The sequence below is a fragment of the Manihot esculenta genome, chromosome 16, assembly GCF_001659605.2.
Source record: "Manihot esculenta cultivar AM560-2 chromosome 16, M.esculenta_v8, whole genome shotgun sequence".
Lineage (NCBI taxonomy): Eukaryota > Viridiplantae > Streptophyta > Magnoliopsida > Malpighiales > Euphorbiaceae > Manihot > Manihot esculenta.
In genome coordinates this window covers 6,038,200-6,059,209 of record NC_035176.2, presented here as the reverse complement: position 1 = coordinate 6,059,209, position 21,010 = coordinate 6,038,200, and the positions used below count along the sequence as shown (strand labels likewise).

The 21,010-nt window shown below is 34.9% G+C and overlaps 2 protein-coding genes across 2 annotated transcripts; both read left to right on the top strand.

Annotated features, from left to right (window-relative positions):
* Positions 1-2,737: 2,737 nt before the first annotated feature.
* On the top strand, positions 2,738-3,921 carry LOC110607652. The gene has a single exon (XM_021746806.2). It carries the CDS (start codon positions 2,850-2,852, stop codon positions 3,561-3,563), a length of 714 nt encoding a protein of 237 aa, XP_021602498.1. The 5' UTR covers positions 2,738-2,849; the 3' UTR covers positions 3,564-3,921.
* Positions 3,922-17,107: 13,186 nt separating this feature from the next.
* Positions 17,108-18,431, top strand: LOC110607651. The gene has a single exon (XM_021746805.2). It carries the CDS (start codon positions 17,210-17,212, stop codon positions 17,915-17,917), a length of 708 nt encoding a protein of 235 aa, XP_021602497.1. The 5' UTR covers positions 17,108-17,209; the 3' UTR covers positions 17,918-18,431.
* Positions 18,432-21,010: the final 2,579 nt, after the last annotated feature.

The following is a 21,010-nucleotide window of genomic DNA, read 5'->3' as shown; positions in this document are numbered from 1 at the left end:
TCGATCTCCCTAATCAAGGCCATAAACCAATTTTTTCCAAACCCACAAGGCAGTTCCTGCCAGATCATTCGAGCATCGGTCCCCCTAGTCAATGCTACAAGACAGTTTTCTCCAAGACAGGTCACAAGGCAGTACTTGCCAGTCCATTCAGACGTTGGTTCCTGTAAACAGGTCCCCCGCACCAAGAGAACTTAGAAGAGGGTATACTAATCCCCAATGGACAAGGGGGAAGCCAATCAAAGATTGAAAGATAATTTAAAGGATAAGCCAAGAACCAAGATGAATAAAGGCTACTTAATACGAAAATGCACATGGCATCATATGAGGCAGAAGCGCGGACCCGCCAGTCCTTATGTTCGAGTATTCATTCTATTCTACTAAAATTTTATAAGGAACATTTGCTAAACTGAGAATGAAAATCTACAAATGGATACATCTATACTGCCGAATGAGATAGGCAAAATAAATATTTTCATTATAAAAGATTACAATGAGATAAAAGGAACTCGAGTAAAGTCTCTATTACATCGGAACCCTTTAAAATCTATTAACAGAAACTCCATCTCATCCTATGGGAAGACACCAGTTGGAAGGTCATGCGAAGAACTGTCTTTCCAACTACCTTCTTGGCCTTGCTCTCTGAATCAACCTTGCATAATCCAATCCTTCATCTTAGGGCCGTAATAATGAAAAGGCGTTATAGCCAAACTGGTTGCAGCCCGTAGTGCCAAGTAGTGCGATTGCATCTTCATGAAGATCTAAGGATCACGACCCTAAAGAGGCATTATAGTCAGGTCAGATGCAACCTTCAGTAGTATACTTGCACCTTCACAAAAATTCACCTTTAGCTGCACTTCATAGACCATGATAATATCTCCCATACAGATCTAGTTATCCTTAAAAAAAAAAAAAAAAGCAAGTGCCCCATTCCATGTCTCCCAAAAATATAGTCACAAAACACAAAAGAGAAAGGGGAGTCCTTATACAGTAGCATGGCCAACAAAGCTTTAATATGGACTAAAAAATTAGGCTGCCATTTGACCAAAGGAAGAAAAAATGATACAAATACTCAAATTGTGCCACGTGATCAAAAAGACAAAATGTCAACTTCGAATATGAAGAATCAAAGACCAGTCGGAGGGTCTCTGGTGCTACATAACAATCGCCCAAAGCAAACCACGAGCTGTCATCACGAGATAGGTCTACGTGACAAGGATCAGTTGAGTAGGAAATGCAGTCCATGCCGAGGGAAGGAAGATCCGGATACTATGACACTCGATGCGACGTCAAGACTCACCCTTCCCTTAAATGGGTGAGTCTTGGCACGAGGTTACTATTAACAAACATAATCCAGAGTATACCTATTAAGCCTGTAATTGCAGGATTGCCAACTTATTAGCTGGTAATATTCCTTATCAAGCAGATGGCTGCATTATTGTTGAATGTTTAGAAAATTCTATATTCATCTCCACCCTCCTACAGTATAAAAGGAGAATGTTATTTTCTAATACTAAAGCTCTAAGCACTTTCTTGCATTCTCTATACTCATCGATATTGACTTGAGTGTCGGAGTGATTGTCGTGGGCACTCACAACCACCTCATGTTTTCTTCCTTACAGGTTCTAGCCAATCACAGTCTAGTCCCATTTCGGCCACGTCATCAATCCAATCTCAGCAACATTAATTTTAATATACTTTTTAAAATCAATAGAAATCCATTAAATGTAAAACATTCAGGGGTTCAAACTAACAAAATAATTAATTAATAGATTTCCTTAAAATTTTAGTGATATTTTTATGTATTTTTCAAAATCAATAGAGACCCATTAATAAATTCCATTCATGCCATAGAAATAAAATACAGTCGTTTTCAACGACAATAACTAAACGACTTTAGATATTACTATTTAAATATGAAACTTAAATGTTGATAATAGTCATACCAGTGATTTAATTCTAATTCAATAGGTTGTAAATATTTAATTATATTTAAAATACAAATAAAAAAATCAAAAATTTAAAATTTAGAGACAGAATGGCCGGTTATTTTTAAGAACAATAGCTAAAAAAATTTGATATTACTATTTGAATTTAAAACTGACACGTTGATACGCAAAATTTCAATAGCCATACAAGTGATTTAGAAAAGATATTTTAAAAGGTATTTAATCTTCATTTCTGTCAACTCCCATCATCTTTCTTTAGCCGAATGCATTTATTTCTATGATACTCTGATTTTGCAATTATGAAGTATGGGTAAACAATATTCTATTTAGTAATTGAAAAATATATATGTATTTATTTAGAGAGCATCTGAAATAATTAACCTATTGTGACCGAAATTCATTACTTATTTAGTAAATTTGAGTTTGAATTCCAGTTCAACTGCTAAAAAAAATTGAAAACTTTCAAAAATTTCATTCAATTAAAATTATAAGTAAAAGAATTTACTTTTTAATCTAAATATTTTGTTTAAAAATATAGTTTTACGAGAATTAAACTCTTTTTTTATATAATTTTTCGAACTCAAATCGTGTCCTTCTCTTCTAACTATCCGGATAAGACCAAATGCCACACGCTCAAAATAAAATATTAAAATTAAATCAAAACGTGGGATTGCCAATGGAATATTTGAATCTTTTGTGTAATAAACAAGTAATCTGAAGGGCAATTTTGGTAACATGTCTAGTATTTTAATGGTCTTGGGGTAATAAAATTCAACACAAACTCTCACACTCAAATCAATTTTGGTAACATATCCAGTATTTATATGGTCTTGAGGTAATAAAATTCAACATAAACTCTCACACTCAAAGCCGCTTGATTGCTCTAAAGAAGACTCGCCATTAATGGAAGCCAAAGAATTTATCGGGCTCTTTGATTCCTGCTGGTTTGAGATGGAAATTCTCAAGAATCAATCACGTTTATTGAAATCATCAGATGCTGATGCCAACCCAGTTCACCAAAATCAGGAAGAAGCATCAAAACCAGAGCTTTACAGAGTGCCAACGATTATTTCAAGGTCCATGAGTGATCAGTTGTGGCCCAAAGCAAGCTTCGGCTCTGGTTTATCTCTCTCTCCGGACTCAGTCCTCCCCACGTCAAAGCTCCAAACAATCCTTTCAGACATGGAGATAGAAGAAGAGGGAATACAAACACAAAGACCATATGTACAAGAATCGCATACGAGGAAGACGAGAAGCAGGAGACCAGAGAAGAAAACGTTGAGCAAGAGTCTATCAGAATTGGAATTTGAAGAGCTGAAAGGGTTTATGGATTTGGGATTTGTGTTTTCTGAGGAAGACAAGGATTCAAGCTTAGTTTCAATAATTCCAGGGTTGCAAAGACTTGGAAAAAAAGATAGCGAAGAAGAGAGTGGCGGTGTTGATGAAGCCGCAGTTTCAAGGCCATATCTTTCAGAAGCATGGCATGGTTTGGAGAGGAGAAAGAAAGAGGATTCCCTGATAAATTGGAGATTGCCTGCTTTGAGGAATGAGATGGACATGAAAGATAATCTTAGATGGTGGGCTCATACTGTTGCATCTACTCTTAGATTAACATAAGTTTTCAGATTCTGATCTTCCTCTTCTTGTTACTCAGATCTTAGTTATCATTTTTTTTTCCGTTTCAGTTGTTTTCGGGTTAATTCATGGCTGATATGTGATGTAATTGACCTGTTTCTACAGAAATATTTTGAGCATTAGTTTGAAAAGTTTAATACGAAAAGAAAAGCAGAAGATTATTCATTTAGGTTTGGTTTGATGACGAGATATTCTTTTTATTTATTTATTTATTCTAATTGCACTTTTGCAGGAAGATATTACACTTGTTCAACTGTCTTGGATGGTTTGGTTTCAGTGATTCACTCGGTGATTAGACCCCGATGGTTTGCTTTCAGTGATTTTTTTTTTTTTTTAACAATGCTTTATAGAATTTTACAAGGCTACAACCACCAGGCAGGGGTTGAGTTCACCAGGCAGGGGTTGAGTTTTAGGGATATTACAGATGCGTCTGTTTGAAAAAAAATATATTTAGAATAATTTTTTTATATTAAAAAATATTTTTTATTCATTAAATTTTATTTTCATCACTTAACGGTTAAAATTAATGGAGAGACTAACTAGTAGACTTTTTAAAAATTGAAGAATATATTAATACATTTATTTTTAAAATTGAGAGATTAACTAATGAATTTTTCTATATTATAGAGACCAAATAATTTTTTTTATTATAATATCATATATTTTGTAAAAATAATCTATTATTCATTTTTATGCGTAACTATTTATAAAATATTTATATTTATATTTTATTATTAAATATCATATTTCAGAAAAATATTTTACTACTTATTTTTGTATATAAATTTATTTTATACAAACAGTTTTAAAAAAAGATTTTTCGACTTTTAACCTCTCTTTTTTGTTATATTATCTTAGTCAAACGTTATTGTGTAAAACTTCTGACGAAATCTAATTAGTCTTTTATCATATTGGTATCATAACGAAGTTCGTCCATGGCAGACAATCAAGAGGCGCGACTTGCTGCAATTGTGGCATTTTTGACAGAATTGAAGGAGATAATCGGACAGTTAGCCCTGCAATAGGGAATCTACCAACCCAACGCCGTCGAACGCCCCAGCCAGTTTCAAATTTTGTGGTCTCCAATCCTGTGCTTGCAAATCCCTAACAGAATTATCAGGAAGGTTACAAGATAAAGATAGACCTTCAAAATTTTTCTGGTTCGTTGGATGTAGAATCTGTTCTTGATTGGTTGGTGGAGGTTGACCGTTTCTTTAAAGTTATGAACGTGGAAGAGGATCGAAAGGTTTCGATTCTGGCCTATAAATTAAAAGGGAGTGCAGCAGCCTGGTAGAATTCGGTTCAAAACGAACGCTATCGGAGGAGGCTAGAACCCATACGAAACTGGGTGTTGATGAAGTAGATGATTAAAATAGCGATTCTTGCCTAGTGATCATGCTCAGGTTTTGTATAGCCGGTATCATGACTGTGTACAAGGGAATCGAAGGGTGGATGAATATACCGAGGAGTTTTTGAGATTGCAGGCGAGATGTGAAAACTGTGAGAATGAAGCCTAATAGGTTGCTCATTATTAGAGGGACCTGAATCACGAAATTCGCTGTATGATGGGAGTAGCTGCGATTTTTACTTTGGTAGATGCCATTGAGATGGCAAAAAGGACAGAAGAGCCTGTTGATTTGCAGCCACGACAGCAGTATAACCGAAATTTTAATTACAAAAATTTTGATTCGACAGGGATGCAGTAATATAGAGGCAATTACGACGGGCAACCTCTTAAGGTTGTAAATTCTAGCAATCCTCAGAATATTACGGAAGAAAGGTGAGACAGCAAGGGAAAAGTAGTTGCCACTACAGCAGACAAAGGAGACAAAACCAATCCTTATCAAAAGTCAACGGGAGACATATATTACCACTGCAGGCAACCTGGTCATCGATCGAACAATTGTCCAGAACGTAGAAGAGTTAATAATGATCGCTGACAAGTTAATATGGTTGACCAAGTGGCTGAATCTGAGGAGAAAGTGGATGACGATAACGGATCTATTGGTAGTTCTGAAGATGTAGAGGTCTAGTGAAGAAAATCTTATGCTCAAAAAAACAGGAGGATGAGACGCAAAGGAGGAAGATTTTTCATGCAAAGTGTCGAGTTAGAGAAGCAATTTATAGGCTAATTATAGATAGCTGCAGTTGCGAGAATCTGATAGCTAATCAATTGGTGGAGAAATTGCAGTTACCTACTCAGCCGCACCCTTCATCATTCAAAGTTGGATGGATTAAGAAAGGTCCGAAAAATGAGGTCAACAGAATCTGCAGTGTGTCTATCTCGATCGGTAAATCTTACACTGAACTTGTTAATTGTGATGTTGTGGATATGGATTACTGTGAAATTTTACTAGGTCGCCCTTGGCAGTTTTATATTGATGCTTTGCATAAGGAGAAGGAGAATTCATACATGTTCACATGGAATCAAAAGAAAATTACTATTTTGCCTTCCGGTTCTACGAAACATTCTAAAGTGGAAGGGAAGAATGTTGTTGCTGTTTCCACGGGAGTGCAAAGACTATCAGGCGCAGTTGAGAAATCTGGAGACATACTGGCTTTATTGGTGAGCAATAGGCACAACGGAGGATGCACCATCTTTACTACCATCCCTCAAAGAACTGTTGAAGGAGTTTCCTAGGATAGTGGAGGAATCCTCCAAGCTCCCACCTTTGCGGGATATCCAACATCAGATTGATCTCATTCCTAGATCAAAATTATCGAATCTGCTTCATTACAAAATGAGTCCAAAGAAGAGTGAGATCCTCCAAGAACAGGTTGAAGAATTATTGAAGAAGGGGCATATTCGGAAGAGCATTAGCCCCTACGGAGTACCTGCCCTATTAGTTCCAAAGAAAGATGGGACTTGGAGAATGTGCGTGAATAGTAGGGCCATCAACAAAATTACAGTTCAGTATCGATTTCTGATTCCACGATTGGATGACATGCTAGATCAGCTATCCAGGTCTAAAGTCTTCTCTAAGATCAACCTTGAAAGCGGTTATCACCAAGTTCGGATTAAGGAGGGAGATGAATGGAAGACAGCCTTCAAGACTAAGGAAGGCTTGTACGAGTGTCTGGTTATGCCCTTTGGTTTCATGAATGCACCTAGCATTTTATGCGACTTATGAACCAGGTTTTGTGTCCTTTCTTATGCAAATTTATAGTTGTTTATTTTGATGACATCTTGATTTTTAGTCACAGCAAAGAAGAACATTTACAGCATCTTTACCAAGTCATGACAGCCTTGTAAGAAAGTGAGCTGGTTATTAATCTAAATAAATGAATTTATATGACAGAGCACGTTATGTTTCTGGGATTTATTGTTAGTTCAGAAGGGATACATGTTGATGAGAAGAAGGTAGAAGCAATACAGAATTGGCCCACTCCCAAAACTATTTCTGAAGTTCGCGGCTTTCGTGGCCTTGGTACTTTCTATCAACAGTTTATCAGAAATTTCAGCAGCATCGTTGCCCCTATCACAAATTGCTTTAAGAAAGAGAGAGTACAGAAATTTGCTTGGACTGACACAGCCAACAAGAGTTTTGAAGAGATTAAAGATAAGCTTACTTCTGCCCCCATTCTTGCTCTACCCAATTTTGATAAACTGTTTGAGGTTGAATGTGATGCTTGTGGAGTTGGAATTGGCGGAATGTTATCACAGTCTAAAAGGCCTATTGCCTTCTTTAGTGAGAAATTGAATGAAGTTAGGAAGAAGTGGTCTACTTATGAGCAGGAGTTATATGCCGTATTCTGGGCTTTTAAAACTTAGGAGCAGTATCTGATGGGGCGAGAGTTTATTATTCACACAGATCATCAATCTCTAATCCACTTTAAAACTCAAAAACATGTGAATAAGATGCATGCTCAATGGGCAGCTTATTTTGGAGCCTTTCATTATGTCATAAACACATAAGGCTGGCCATAGTAATAAGGTGGTAGATGTTTTGAGTAGGAGGGCTGCTCTGTTGATTACAGTTAATCAAGAGGTTATAGGTTTTGAATTTCTGAAGGATTTGTATGCTATAGATAATGAATTTGCTGATATATGGGCTAAAGTCCAGGCTCATCAGTCTGTTAATGGGTTCTTAATACATGATGGCTTTCTTTTTAAGGAAAACAGGTTATGCATTCCTTGATCTTCTCTGTAGGAAAAACTGATTTCAGAGGTCCATGAAGAAGGTTTGAATGGCCATTTTGAGCGTGATAAGACTATTGTTGGTTTGAGGAGCGGTTTTACTGGCCATAATTAAAAAAGAATACAGGTCGGAAGGTCCATAAGTGCTCAGTTTGTCAAACTCAGAAGGGTCATTCGCAGAATATGGGCTTATACACTCCACTGTCTATTCCAGCATATCCTTAGGAGGACTTGTCTATGATCTGATTTCATTTTTGTTGTTGTTGATAGGTTCTGCAAAATGGCGCATTTCATTCCTTGTAAGAAAACTAATGATGCTTCTCATGTTGCAAAACTGTTTTTCCAGAAGATTGTTCGCTTACATGGCGTTTCTAAGACCATTACTTCCAATAGAGATGTGAAGTTTCTAGCTCACTTCTGGGTGACTTTATGAAAATATTTTGGAACTGAATTTCGATAAAGCAATGATGTCCATCCCCAAATTGATGGACAAATGGAAGTGGTAAACCGCACGCTTGGCAATCTTCTGCGCTACATATGCAGTAATAAGAAAACTGTTTAGGATCTTACTCTTGCCCAAGCAGAATTTGCTTACAACAGTGCTGTCCACAACTCAAAAAAGATGTCACCCTTTGCAATTGTGTACAGGAAAATCTCAGTGCATACAGTTGATCTTATTGCCTTTCCTACAAGTTCTCACAACAGTATTACAGCAAGCAACTTGGCAAAACAACATGTGGATATTTTCAAACAGGTACAACAATGCCTTACAAAAGCCAATGAAAAATATAAAACTACAGCTGATAAACATAGGAATTTCAATTTCGTCAATGTCAGTGACCAAGTTAAGGTGTATTTACGCAATAAACGTGATGGAGGACAGAAAAAGTTTGACTCCAAGAAGATTGGTTCATTCTAGATCATTCAGAAGATTAATGACAACGCTTATGTTCTTGACCTCCCAAATGAGATGAAAATTTTCAAGACGTTTAATGTAGTGGATCTATTTCAGTACTACCCTGCTGATGACAACTCGAGGTCAAGTTCTTTACAAATGGAAGGGAATGACATGGAGCAACTAGCCTTGGACTTGACGGTAGACTTGGACTGGACCTAACTTTTGCTGTCAACGTCCGATGGAGACCCATGATAGCTTTTCGGAAAGAAAATTTTGAGATACACGAATTTCAAAAGTGTGATAAGAGCTACGGGCCTATCACAAAGTTCGATATGAAAATTCTACCGTTTAGGGGGTCAATTTTGCATTTTAATTATTTTTTTAGATATTTTTGTAATTTTGTATATTAGGGTTTTTTCTATTATAAATAGTCTTTCCTTGGCTATTTGAAACTCACTTTTCAATCTTTCAAGAATTTCAATAAGATTTTTCGGCTTTTAGCTTCTTTTTTCTGTTATATCGTCTTAGCCAAACGTTATTGGTTAAAACTTTTGACAGAGTCTAATAAGTCCTTTATTACTAAAGCTCTAAACCATTCCTTACATTCTCTATACTCGTCAATACTGACTTGAGTATCGGAGTGACTGCCGTGAGTATCCACCACCACCTCATGTTTTCTTCCTTACAGGTTCTAGCCAATCATAGCCCAATCCCATTTCGGCCACGTCATCAATCTAATCTCAGCGACATTAATTTTAATATATTTTCAAAATCAATAAACACCCATTAAATATAAAACATTCAAGAGATTAAACTAACAAAATAACTATTTAGTAGATTTTTTTTAAATTTTAGTGATATTTTTATGTATTTTTTAAAATATATAGAGACTTATCAATGAGTTTCCTCTTACCATAAAGATAAAATGCATCTGACTTAGTTGTTTTCAACAATAATAATGACTCGCGGTTGTCGAAGCCGGTCAAAAATAACCTTTCTGGTTATCAATAATTTACAACTGCAGATAGTGGTGAAAGGATCGAATCCACAGAGAATTGAATACTTACCTATTTTTCTTATCAAGACCAAGAGAATTAACTGAAACAAAAATAAACTGAAACAAAAATAAAACTGAAAGAGAAATAAACTTAAAGCAAATATAACTGAAAGAGAAATAAACTGAAACGAGATAAAATTGAAAGCAAAAATAACTGAAATGAGATAAAACTGAAATGAGATAAAACTGAAACGAGATAAAACTGAAACCAAATAACTGAAAGTAAAATGGGGGGTTTTGAGATTGATTTAATTAAGCAACTACTGAAAGCAATAAAGTAAAACGAATAATAAAAATAAATGAGAAATAAATAATAAGAAAGCTCTAGTTGAAGAATTGGATCCACTTCAATTGTTGGGATTGGTCATTGACACTTAGTTTCTTTTGATTGATTCAATAGATTAGTTATGGAGATGGAAGACGCTTCTCACCACCATGTCTCTCCTTATGATTAAACCAATTAGAGAACGTCCTCTAATTATTTACTAATTAACAAATTGTCAAGGAACGTCCTTGGACTTTAGGCATCAAAACAATTGTTAATTGCATGAAGAGATAGAGAGATCCAATCCTAACTACTCAAACGCATGAGATATCGTTAGATCATACAATTTCCTTAGTTTTTACACCAAGTGTTCTTATGTTTGAATAATCCAAGCAATTACGGACTTAAATCATCCAAACTAACATATTATTACTTTGCAATCAAGAATCAACGTAGATCTAAACAACAAAGCAATATTGAAATCAAGCATGAAATTGCACAAATATTGAACAACCAAAAGTTAAACAATGTTTGATCAAGTCTCCCAATTCATAAAACAACTAAAGCATCACCTAATCTTCAACTAGAATAAAAGGTTTCAGCCTCTCATGGCTGAAACAAAACCAAAAATAAAAGAAAGAAGAAAGGTAGAAGAAGAGATGTGAATCCCGTAGGTGTCTCCAAGGTGGTGTGTAAAAGCTGTGTGGAGGCTCCTTATGTGTCTTCTTATAGTTGAAAGTGTTGCCCTAGGTCTCCTTGCTATCCAAGAGACTGCCCAAGAGGTGCTTGCTGCCCAAGTTGCATCTGAAAAGGAAAGAATCGCGTTTGGTATTTCAGAAGAGGAAGGATGCGCGCCTTGGCCTTCAGAAGGCAAGTGGCGTGCGCATGGACTGCAGAAGAGGAAGGAGAGCGTGCAGTCATTAATGTGCAGAGGTGGAAAGAAATCTGTCCAGTCTTTCCTTTTTAGGTGGAGCCTTCGTTTGAATTTTGAATGCTGAATGAAGAAGAGGCAAGTGCATCTCCTTGAAATCTTGCTGCCTAAATAGGAAGATTTGACTGCTGCAGTGTGTGCATATCTTTGAATGAGGAAAGAAAGATCTGCGATTTGAATTTCAAATAATTTTCTGACTGAGCTTTCCTTATTTGCTTTTGCTTCTGCACTTCCTTTATTTGAGGACTTTCATTTTCTGAAAACTTTCCTTATTTGACACTTTCCATAATTAGCTTTACCTTCTGAATAAGGAAAGAAGAATCTGCAATTTGAATTTCAAAAAATCTATTGATTGCGCTTTCCTTTTCTGGCACTTTCCTTATTAGAAAACTTTACTTATTTAGCACTTTTCATATTTGAAAACTTTCTTTTTTTGGCACTTTCCATATTTGACACTTTTTGGCAGTTTTAAGAGTATTTTCTCCAGATTGTCTTTTTACACCTAATATCTGCAAAATATGATTAAAACCACAAAATTAGGTAGAAAAGGTGTAAATAAACATCAATAATATCATGATAAAATGGGCTAAATTATGTTCTATCAAATAACTAAACAACTTAGATATTACTATTTAAATATGAAACAGCTTAGATAGAGACCCATTTATAAGAATTAAACTCTTTTTTGTATATGATTTTTCGAACTCAAATCGTGTCCTTCTCTTTTAACTATCAGGATAAGAAAGACGGAAAATAAAAGTAAAAAACTAAGACCCAATGCCACACGCTTAAAATAAAATATTAAAATTAAATCAAAACGGGAAATGCCAATGGAATATTTGAATCTTTTGTGTAATAAACAACTATTCTGAAGGGCAATTTTGGTAACATATCCGGTAATTATATGGTCTTGGGGTAATAAAATTCAACATAAACTCTCACACCCAAAGCAATTTTGGTAACATATTCAGTATTTATATGGTCTTGGGGTAATAAAATTCAACATAAACTCTCACACTCAAAGCCGCTTGTTTGCTCTAAAGAAGACTTGCCATTAATGGAAGCCAAAGAATTTATCCACCTCTTTAATTCCTGCTGGTTTGAGATGGAAATTCTCGAGAATTAATCACGCTTATTGAAATCATCAGATGCTGATGCCAACCCAGTTCACCAAAATCAGGAAGAAGCATCAAAACCAGAGCTTTACAGAGTGCCAACGATTATTTCAAGGTCCATGAGTGATCAGTTGTGGCCCAAAGCAAGCTTCGGCTCTGGTTTATCTCTCTCTCCGGACTCAGTCCTCCCCACGTCAAAGCTCCAAACAATCCTTTTAGACATGGAGATAGAAGAAGACGAAATACAAACACAAAGACCATATGTACAAAAATCGCATACGAGGAAGACGAGAAGTAGGAGACCAGAGAAGAGAACATTGAGCAAAAGTCTATCAGAATTGGAATTTGAAGAGTTGAAAGGGTTTATGGATTTGGGATTTGTGTTTTCTGAGGAAGACAAGGATTCAAGCTTAGTTTCAATAATTCCAGGGTTGCAAAGACTTGGAAAAAAAGATGGCAAAGAAGAGAGTGGCGGTGTTGATGAAGCCACAGTTTCAAGGCCAATGCGGTCCTAGTGAAAAAAGCTAACGGAAAGTGGAGAATGTGCAGATTTCACTGACCTAAATAAAGCATATCCAAAAGATCATTACCTATTGTCGTCCATCAACAGATTAGTGGACTCGACCTTAAGTCATACGGTAGTCTCTTTCCTTGATATTATCTCAGGATATTAATCAAATCATGTTGGATACTGAGAACGCAGAAAAGATCGCATTTATAACAGACAAAGGAGTTTACTGCTACAAGATAATCCCTTTTAATTTAAAAATGCAGGAGCCACGTACCAAAGGTTGGTGTCAGGGATCTTTAAGGACATAGTGGGATCAACCACCGAAGTATACTTAGACGACATGGTGGTAAAAAACTTATCATTGGAAGAACACTCGGAGGATATTCGGAGAGCCTTTGATGTCTTGGACAAGATGGGCATGAAACTGAACCCGGAAAAGTGTACCTTTAGGGTAAAGGCTGGAAAGTTCCTAAGATATATCATCTTAGAAAGGGGTATAGAAGTGAATACTGAGAAAATCAGCGCTATCCAAAACATGGAAGCACCCAAAACTATCAACGGAATACAGAGGTTAAATGGGTGAGTCATTGCCCTAGGACGATTCATATCATTCTCGGTCAGAAGGTGTCTCCCATTCTTTAAAGTCTTAAAAGGCAAATGTAAGTTTGAATGGGGGAAGAGTGTGCAGACACTCAGTCCGACGTCAAGACTCACCCTTCCCTCAAATGGGCAAGTCTCGGCACAAGGTTACTATTAACATACATAATCCAGTATATACCCATTGCACCTATAATCGTGGGATTGTCAACTTATTAGCTGGCAATATCCCTTATTAAGCAGACAGCCACATCATCGCTGAATTATTAGAAAATTCTATATTTATCACCATCTTCCTACAATATAAAAGAAGAACGATCACAGCGGCAAATGTACGTTAATAAGCAATTTCTTGCATTCTTTATACTCGTTGATACTGACTTGAGTGTCGGAGTGACTACCGTGGGCACCCACTACCACCTCATGTTTTCTTTCTTACAGGTTCTAGCCAATCACAACTCAGTCCCATTTCGAACACATCATCAATCTAAACTCAACAATATCAATTTTAATAGATTTTACAAAATCAATAGAGACCCATTAAATATAAAACATTCAAAGGTTCAAATTAACAGAAAAACTAATTAGTAGATTTTTTTAAAAATTTTAGTGATATTTTTATGTATTTTTCAAAATCAATAGAGATCCATTAAATATAAAACATTCAAGAGTTCAAACTAACAAAATAACTAATTAGTAGATTTTTTTTTAAATTTTAGTGATATTTTTATATATTTTTTAAAATCAATAGAAACCTATTAATAAGCTCCCTTATACCATAGAAATAAAATGCATCTGACTCGGTTATTTTCAACAACGATAACTAAACAACGTAGATATTACCTGTAACGACCCGAAAACCGGACTACCACCGGCGCTATGATCCAGACCGGTTTAAGGCCGCCGAAACCCGTAGCAAGCCTAACATACAACCTGTATACCTGATAAATCCCATACATGATCAACATATACATAAAACTTAAAACTTTCTCTTTCATTTACCAAACTCAACCTGTGCATGCACAACTCATAAGTATAACCATCAACCCCACACTGGAGTCCTCATCAATGCTCTAATGGGGTAACATAACATATATTAAATTTGGTTTACATAAACATTGTTAAAACATTTTATAGATCATGTATCAAAGGGAATAACCATACACATAGGGTCAAGCACAATTCTAATCCTCAACATCAATATTACATGACTAATCAATACTTTACAATTCATCTATTTCAAAAAAAAAAAAAAAAACTTTACAATTCATCATGCCCACATCTAACTATTACATAAACATAACTTTACTCTTCTTGACCTCTTGGCCTATCCCGTACCTGCATACCTGGGGGATTAGGGAAATGGGGTGAGCTACTAGAACCCAGTGAGCAGAATAATAAAACAGTTAAAACATATGCTATAATGGAATGCATCACATCACAGACAAATCACATCAAGGATGGACTTGTCACCAGTAGTCCTCTACATAGTCCAACTGTGCCAGGGGTGTAGAATGGGCCTCACTGGTCTTTCTCTTACATTACATAATATAACATTCCAACTGTGCCATAGGCGTAGAATGGGCCTCACTGGTCTTTCTCTTACATTGTGCCATGGGCGTAGAATGGGTCTCACCGGTCTTCCATACCGTATCATCATCATATCATATCATACGAGGACTAAAGGATCATCCAACATCCATCCACATCAACATCAAATAATGCAATGCAACATATTCGTGAATTCTAATGCAAGCATCCTAATGTATCTCATGGCATTCATGATGCGTGAATCATGTCAAAACTTTCATTATTTGCTTTGAAATGTAAAGAGTCATTCTACTCACCTCAGGCTAGCTCTGACAAGACACTGAAGCAACTGTCTCACTGCTGGGGTCCTCGGTTCCTCGGGTCCGAACCTACACAGGTGGACTCAAATGATGAACCAAACATACTTGAACATGACTCTAAAATACTCCCCAAAAACCCCCTAAAACACATTAAAACAATCATACAAATCATGCAAAGGAAGGCTGAACAGGGCACTTTCGGCGGCAGGTTCGGTGGCCAAAAGTCCCTCCAAAGCCGAAAGTCATGCACCTTCGGCGGCACTTTCGGCGGCCGAAGGTTCCTTCCAGAGATGAAACTCATGCATGTTCGGCGGCACCTTCGGCGGCCGAAACTCCCTTCTAGAGCCGAAAGTCCACTTTCGGGGGCAGGGTTCGGCAGCCAAAGGCTTGCCTCCACAGGCAGGTTCGGCGGCCGAAAGTCCCTTCGGCTGCCGAACCTGAGTTCTTCCAAAGGGCAGAACTCAGCCTCCACAATGCACATTTGTCTCCCAAACCATTAAATCATGCATTTACCTATTCTACAACAAGCAAACTCAAGCCAACAAGTATATAGGGGTCTCAAACTAACCTAAACCCCAACTAAAACACATCAAACATACATATACAACACACATTGCCCATATGCTCATCATTAATAAAAAAACTCAATATTAACCTAAACATGCATTTCTACCCCATAAACTTTCATAAAACTTGTTTAAAACATGAAATGAGCTAAGGATCTACTCTTACCTCTTGAAGATCGAGAGGAGAGGCGATCCAACTCGGAGATAGGAGAGATCGAGCTCCTTGGGTCTCCAAGCTCTAAAACTTGCTCTTTTGCTCAAATGTCTTCAAACCAAGATAAAACTTATTAAAACTCGAAAGATTTGAGGAAAAACACCAAAAATCAACCATGGGAGAGCATGGACTCACCGTTGGCCGAAAATGGGGAGAAAGCTCGCCCGTTTCGGCCATGGAGCCCTTATATAGGGGCTGGCCAGACCACCCTTCGGCAGCCTAAAGTGCCTTCAAAACTCATGCAAGTTCGGCGGCCAAACATAGGGTTCGGCGGCCGAACCTGAGCCACTTTCGGAAGCCTAACTTGCTCCCCTAAACTATCCCATGTTCGGCGGCCGAACCTGGAAATGTCTCCATGGTCTTTTTCATTAAAAACTCAGTTTCTTTCTTACTTAAAAATCATAAAATACATTAAAACATTTTATAAAAACATTATTTTACCGTTCTAGAGGTTTCCGACATCCGAGATTCCACCGGACGGTAGGAATTCCGATACCGGAGTCTAGCCTGGTATTACATTATCATTCAAATATAAAACTTACATGTTGATAACAGTCATACCAATGATTTAATTCTAATTCAATAGGTTGCAAATACTTAATTATATTTAAGATAAAAATAAAAAAATCAAAATTTTAAAATTTAGAGACAGAATGGCCGGTTATTTTTAAGAACAATAGCTAAAAAAAATTTGATATTACTATTTGAATTTAAAACCGACACGTTGATACTCAAAATTTTAATAGCCATATAAAAGATATTTTAAAAGGTATTTAATCTTCATTTCTGTCAACTCCCATCATCTTTCTTTAGCTGAATGCATTTATTTCTCTGATACTCTCTTTGCAATTATGAAGTATGGCTAAACAATATTCTATTTATATTGAACCTAATGCTTTAATAGTTTGGCTTATGGGGAAATACACTTTAAAACTTTTGACATGTTAATTTTTTTTAAAATAGAGGACTAAAAATTTGAGAGTAGAATTCGAGACTTTTCAAATGCACTTTATCATCGGATTAAGTCTGTAAATACGACACGTTAACTTTTATCAATTCAATTTTTACCCATACTATTATTTGCGAATAGAAAAAATATTATTTTTATTTTTTATATGATTTTTTGAACTTAAATCGTGTTCTCTTTTAACTATATTGAATAAGGAACACGGAAAATAAAAATAAAAATAAAAAATAAAAACCAAATGCCACACGATCAAAAGAAAATGTTAAAATTAAATCAAAACGTGGGAATATCAATGGAATATTTGAATCTTTTGTGTAATAAACAAGTAATCTGAAGGGCAATTTTGGTAACATGTGCAGTATTTGTATGGTCTTGGAGTAATAAAATTCAACATAAACTCTCACACTCAAAGCAATTTTGATAACATATCCAGTATTTATATGGTCTTGGGGTAATAAAATTCAACATAAACTCTCACACTCAAAGCCGCTTGTTTGCTCTAAAGAAGACTCGCCATTAATGGAAGCCAAAGATTTTATCCACCTCTTTAATTCCTGCTGGTTTGAGATGGAAATTCTCAAGAATCAATCACGTTTATTGAAATCATCAGATGCTGATGCCAACCCAGTTCACCAAAATCAGGAAGAAGCATCAAAACCAGAGCTTTACAGAGTGCCAACGATTATTTCAAGGTCCATGAGTGATCAGTTGTGGCCCAAAGCAAGCTTCGGCTCTGGTTTATCTCTCTCTCCGGACTCAGTCCTCCCCACGTCAAAGCTCCAAACAATCCTTTCAGACATGGAGATAGAAGAAGAGGGAATACAAACACAAAGACCATATGTACAAGAATCGCATACGAGGAAGACGAGAAGCAGGAGACCAGAGAAGAGAACGTTGAGCAAGAGTCTATCAGAATTGGAATTTGAAGAGCTGAAAGGGTTTATGGATTTGGGATTTGTGTTTTCTGAGGAAGACAAGGATTCAAGCTTAGTTTCAATAATTCCAGGGTTGCAAAGACTTGGAAAAAAAGATGGCGAAGAAGAGATTGGCGGTGTTGATGAAGCTAAAGTTTCAAGGCCATATCTTTCAGAAGCATGGTATGGTTTGGAGAGGAGAAAGAAAGAGGATTCACTGATGAATTGGAGATTGCCTGCTTTGAGGAATGAGATGGACATGAAAGATAATCTTAGATGGTGGGCTCATACTGTTGCATCTACTCTTAGATAACATAAGTTTTCAGATTCTGATCTTCCTCTTCTTGTTATTTCCGTTTCAGTTGTTTTCGGGTTAATTCATGGCTGATATGGGATGTAATTGACCTGTTTCTACAGAAATATTTTGAGCATTAGTTTGAAGAGTTTAATACGAAAAGAAAAGCAGAAGATTATTCATTTAGATTTGGTCTATGAAACAAATCAATTGATGGAAGTGGTGGTTTGGTTTGGTTTGATGATGAGATATTCTTTTTTTGATTCATTCTTATTGCACTTTTGCAGGAAGATTTTACACTTGTTCAAGCGTCTTGGATGTGATTCACTCGGTGATTAGAATTTTACAAGGCTACAACCACCAGGCATGGGTTGAGTTTTAGCTATCTGAACTGGACAGCTTTGGCTGGTTTTAATGATTCAAGAACCACGTGAATCATACATTATCTTTATTCTTCCATAACACTGACTTTTTTATTAAAAAAAAATTATTATTCAGTTCATTCAACGATTACCCATAAATGGTAGGGATAATATAGAAAAAAATATATATTTAGAAAATATTTTTTTAAAGATGACTTTTTAAAAATTATTTTCGTGAAAGTTATTTTTTAATAAAATATTTTATTTTTCATTGTTTAATTTTAATTTAAAAATAAAATATTAACAAACTTATATATAAATTTTAATAAAGTTAAATAACTTATTTTTTTAAAAAAATATTATTTTTTTTTAAAAAAATATTATTTTTTTTAAAAAAATATTATTTTTTTAAAAAAAAATATTATTTTTTTAAATAATTTACTTTTTATTAAAAAAATATTTTTTATTAACTAAATTTATAAATATCTCAAATATAGAATAATTGAAAAATATTTTCCTACATCCCGTGAAACAAATAGAGACTTAATTAATTATTTTTTTTCTTTCTTTTAGTGCTGTGGCCAGTGGACAATGGTGGCGGTATGAGATCATGAATAACCTTTTATAGGAGAAATATTACTATATGACTACTATATACACAATAATTTTCTTATAATAATTGGTTATGATAAGTCTGTACAAGTCACACTAGATTAATAATCAATATCTAATTATTGTAGATATAACCATGGCATCGAATAATTTTATAATTTAGTAAAATTAATTATTTAGAATGCGTTAATTTTTTATGTGATTTTTTATTTTTATTTAATAAAAAAATAAAAAATTTATTCTGTGAAAGTTGTGTTCCTATTTTTATTATTTTTCAAAATTTATTTTTAAAATAAAAAATAAAAAATTGAAAATTATAACTATTGATTTTCTTGTTATATTCTATTAAACTTTTATTTTTCTTTACAATTTTTATCAGATTATTAATAGTTTTAAAATTTCAGCACATAATTAATAGTTTTTTTTTTCTTTGATTTTGGTTCATTTATATATTTTTAATGTGTTGAATATATGCATCATCAACCAGTTATTCTCTTCACATTAGTGAATTTTAAATATTTTTGTAGGAAAAATATTACTATTTATTCTTTGTGATATTAAAAAATTCATTAATTAATTTTTTAATTTTGAAAAAAAAAATATTAATATCCCTAAAGTATTAAATAATATACTAATTATTCTTTCAGTTAGTTTAGCCATTAAATATTCTATTATTTAGTTTCCATAAAAAATTATTAATTGATCCATTAATTTTATAAAAATATCTATAGGATATTTTAAATAATTTTATGATACTTAATAACTGAAATTAATGGAGAGATTAATTATTATATTTTTTAAAATTTTAAGAATATTTTAATATATTTTTCAAAATCAATTAACTAATTAATGAGTTTTTTATATCACAGGGACTAAACTTAACGGTTAAAATTAATGAAAGGGTAACTAATAGACTTTTTAAAAGTTGAGGGATATATTAATATATATTTTTTTAAAATAAGAGATTAATTAATGAGTTTTTCTATATCATAGAAACCGAATAATAATTTTTCTTATTATAATATCATATACTTTGTAAAAATAATCTATTATTCATTTTTTATGTGTAACTATTTATAAAAATATTTATATTTTTATTTATTTTTAAATATCATATTTTAGAAAAATAGTTTACTACTTATTTTTATATAAAAATTTTTAAATTTATTTTTATACAAACAGTTTTAAGAAAAAAATTTCGACTTTTAACATCTCTTTTCTGTTATATTGTCTTAACCAAACGTTATTGGTTAAAATTTTTGACGGAATCTAATTAGTCTTTTATCAAATTGGTATCAGAACGAAATTCGACCATGGCAGACAACCAAGAGGAGCAACTTGCTGCAATTGAGATATATTTGGAAAAATTGAAGGAGATGATCAGACAATTAGCCCTGCAGTAGGGAATCCACCAACCCACCGCCGTCGAACGCCTCCAGCCATTTCCAAATCTTGTAGTCGCCAATTCTGTGGTCGTCAATCCTATCCCTGTAAATCCCCAACAGAATTATTAGAAAGGTTACAAGATAAAGATAGGTCTTCAAAACTTTTTTGGTTCGTTAGACGTAGAATCTGTTCTTGATTGGTTGGCGGAGGTTGAACGTTTCTTCGAAGTTATGAACGTGGAAGATAATCGAAAGGTTCCGATTGTAGCCTATAAATTAAAAGGGAGTGCAATAGCCTGGTGGAATTCGGTTCAAAACGAACGCTATCGGAGGAGGCTGGAACCTATACGAAACTGGGTGTTGATGAAGCAGATGATTGAACAGCGGTTTTTGCCTAGTGATCATGCTCAGGTTTTGTATAACCGGTATCATGACTGTGTACAAGGGAATCAAAGGGTGGATGAATATATCGAGGAGTTTTTGAGGTTGCCAGCGAGGTGTGAAAACTGTGAGAACGAAGCCCAGCAGGTTGCTCATTATCAGAGGGGCCTGAATCACGAAATTCACTGTATGATAGAAGTAGCTGCAATTTTTACTTTAGCAGATGCTATTGAGATGGCAAAAAGGGCAGAAGAGCCTGTTGATTGGCAGCCACGACAGCAGTATAATCAAAATTTTAATTACATAAATTCTGATTCGATAGGGTTGCAGCAGTATAGAGGCAATTACGACGGGCAGCCTCCTAAGATTGT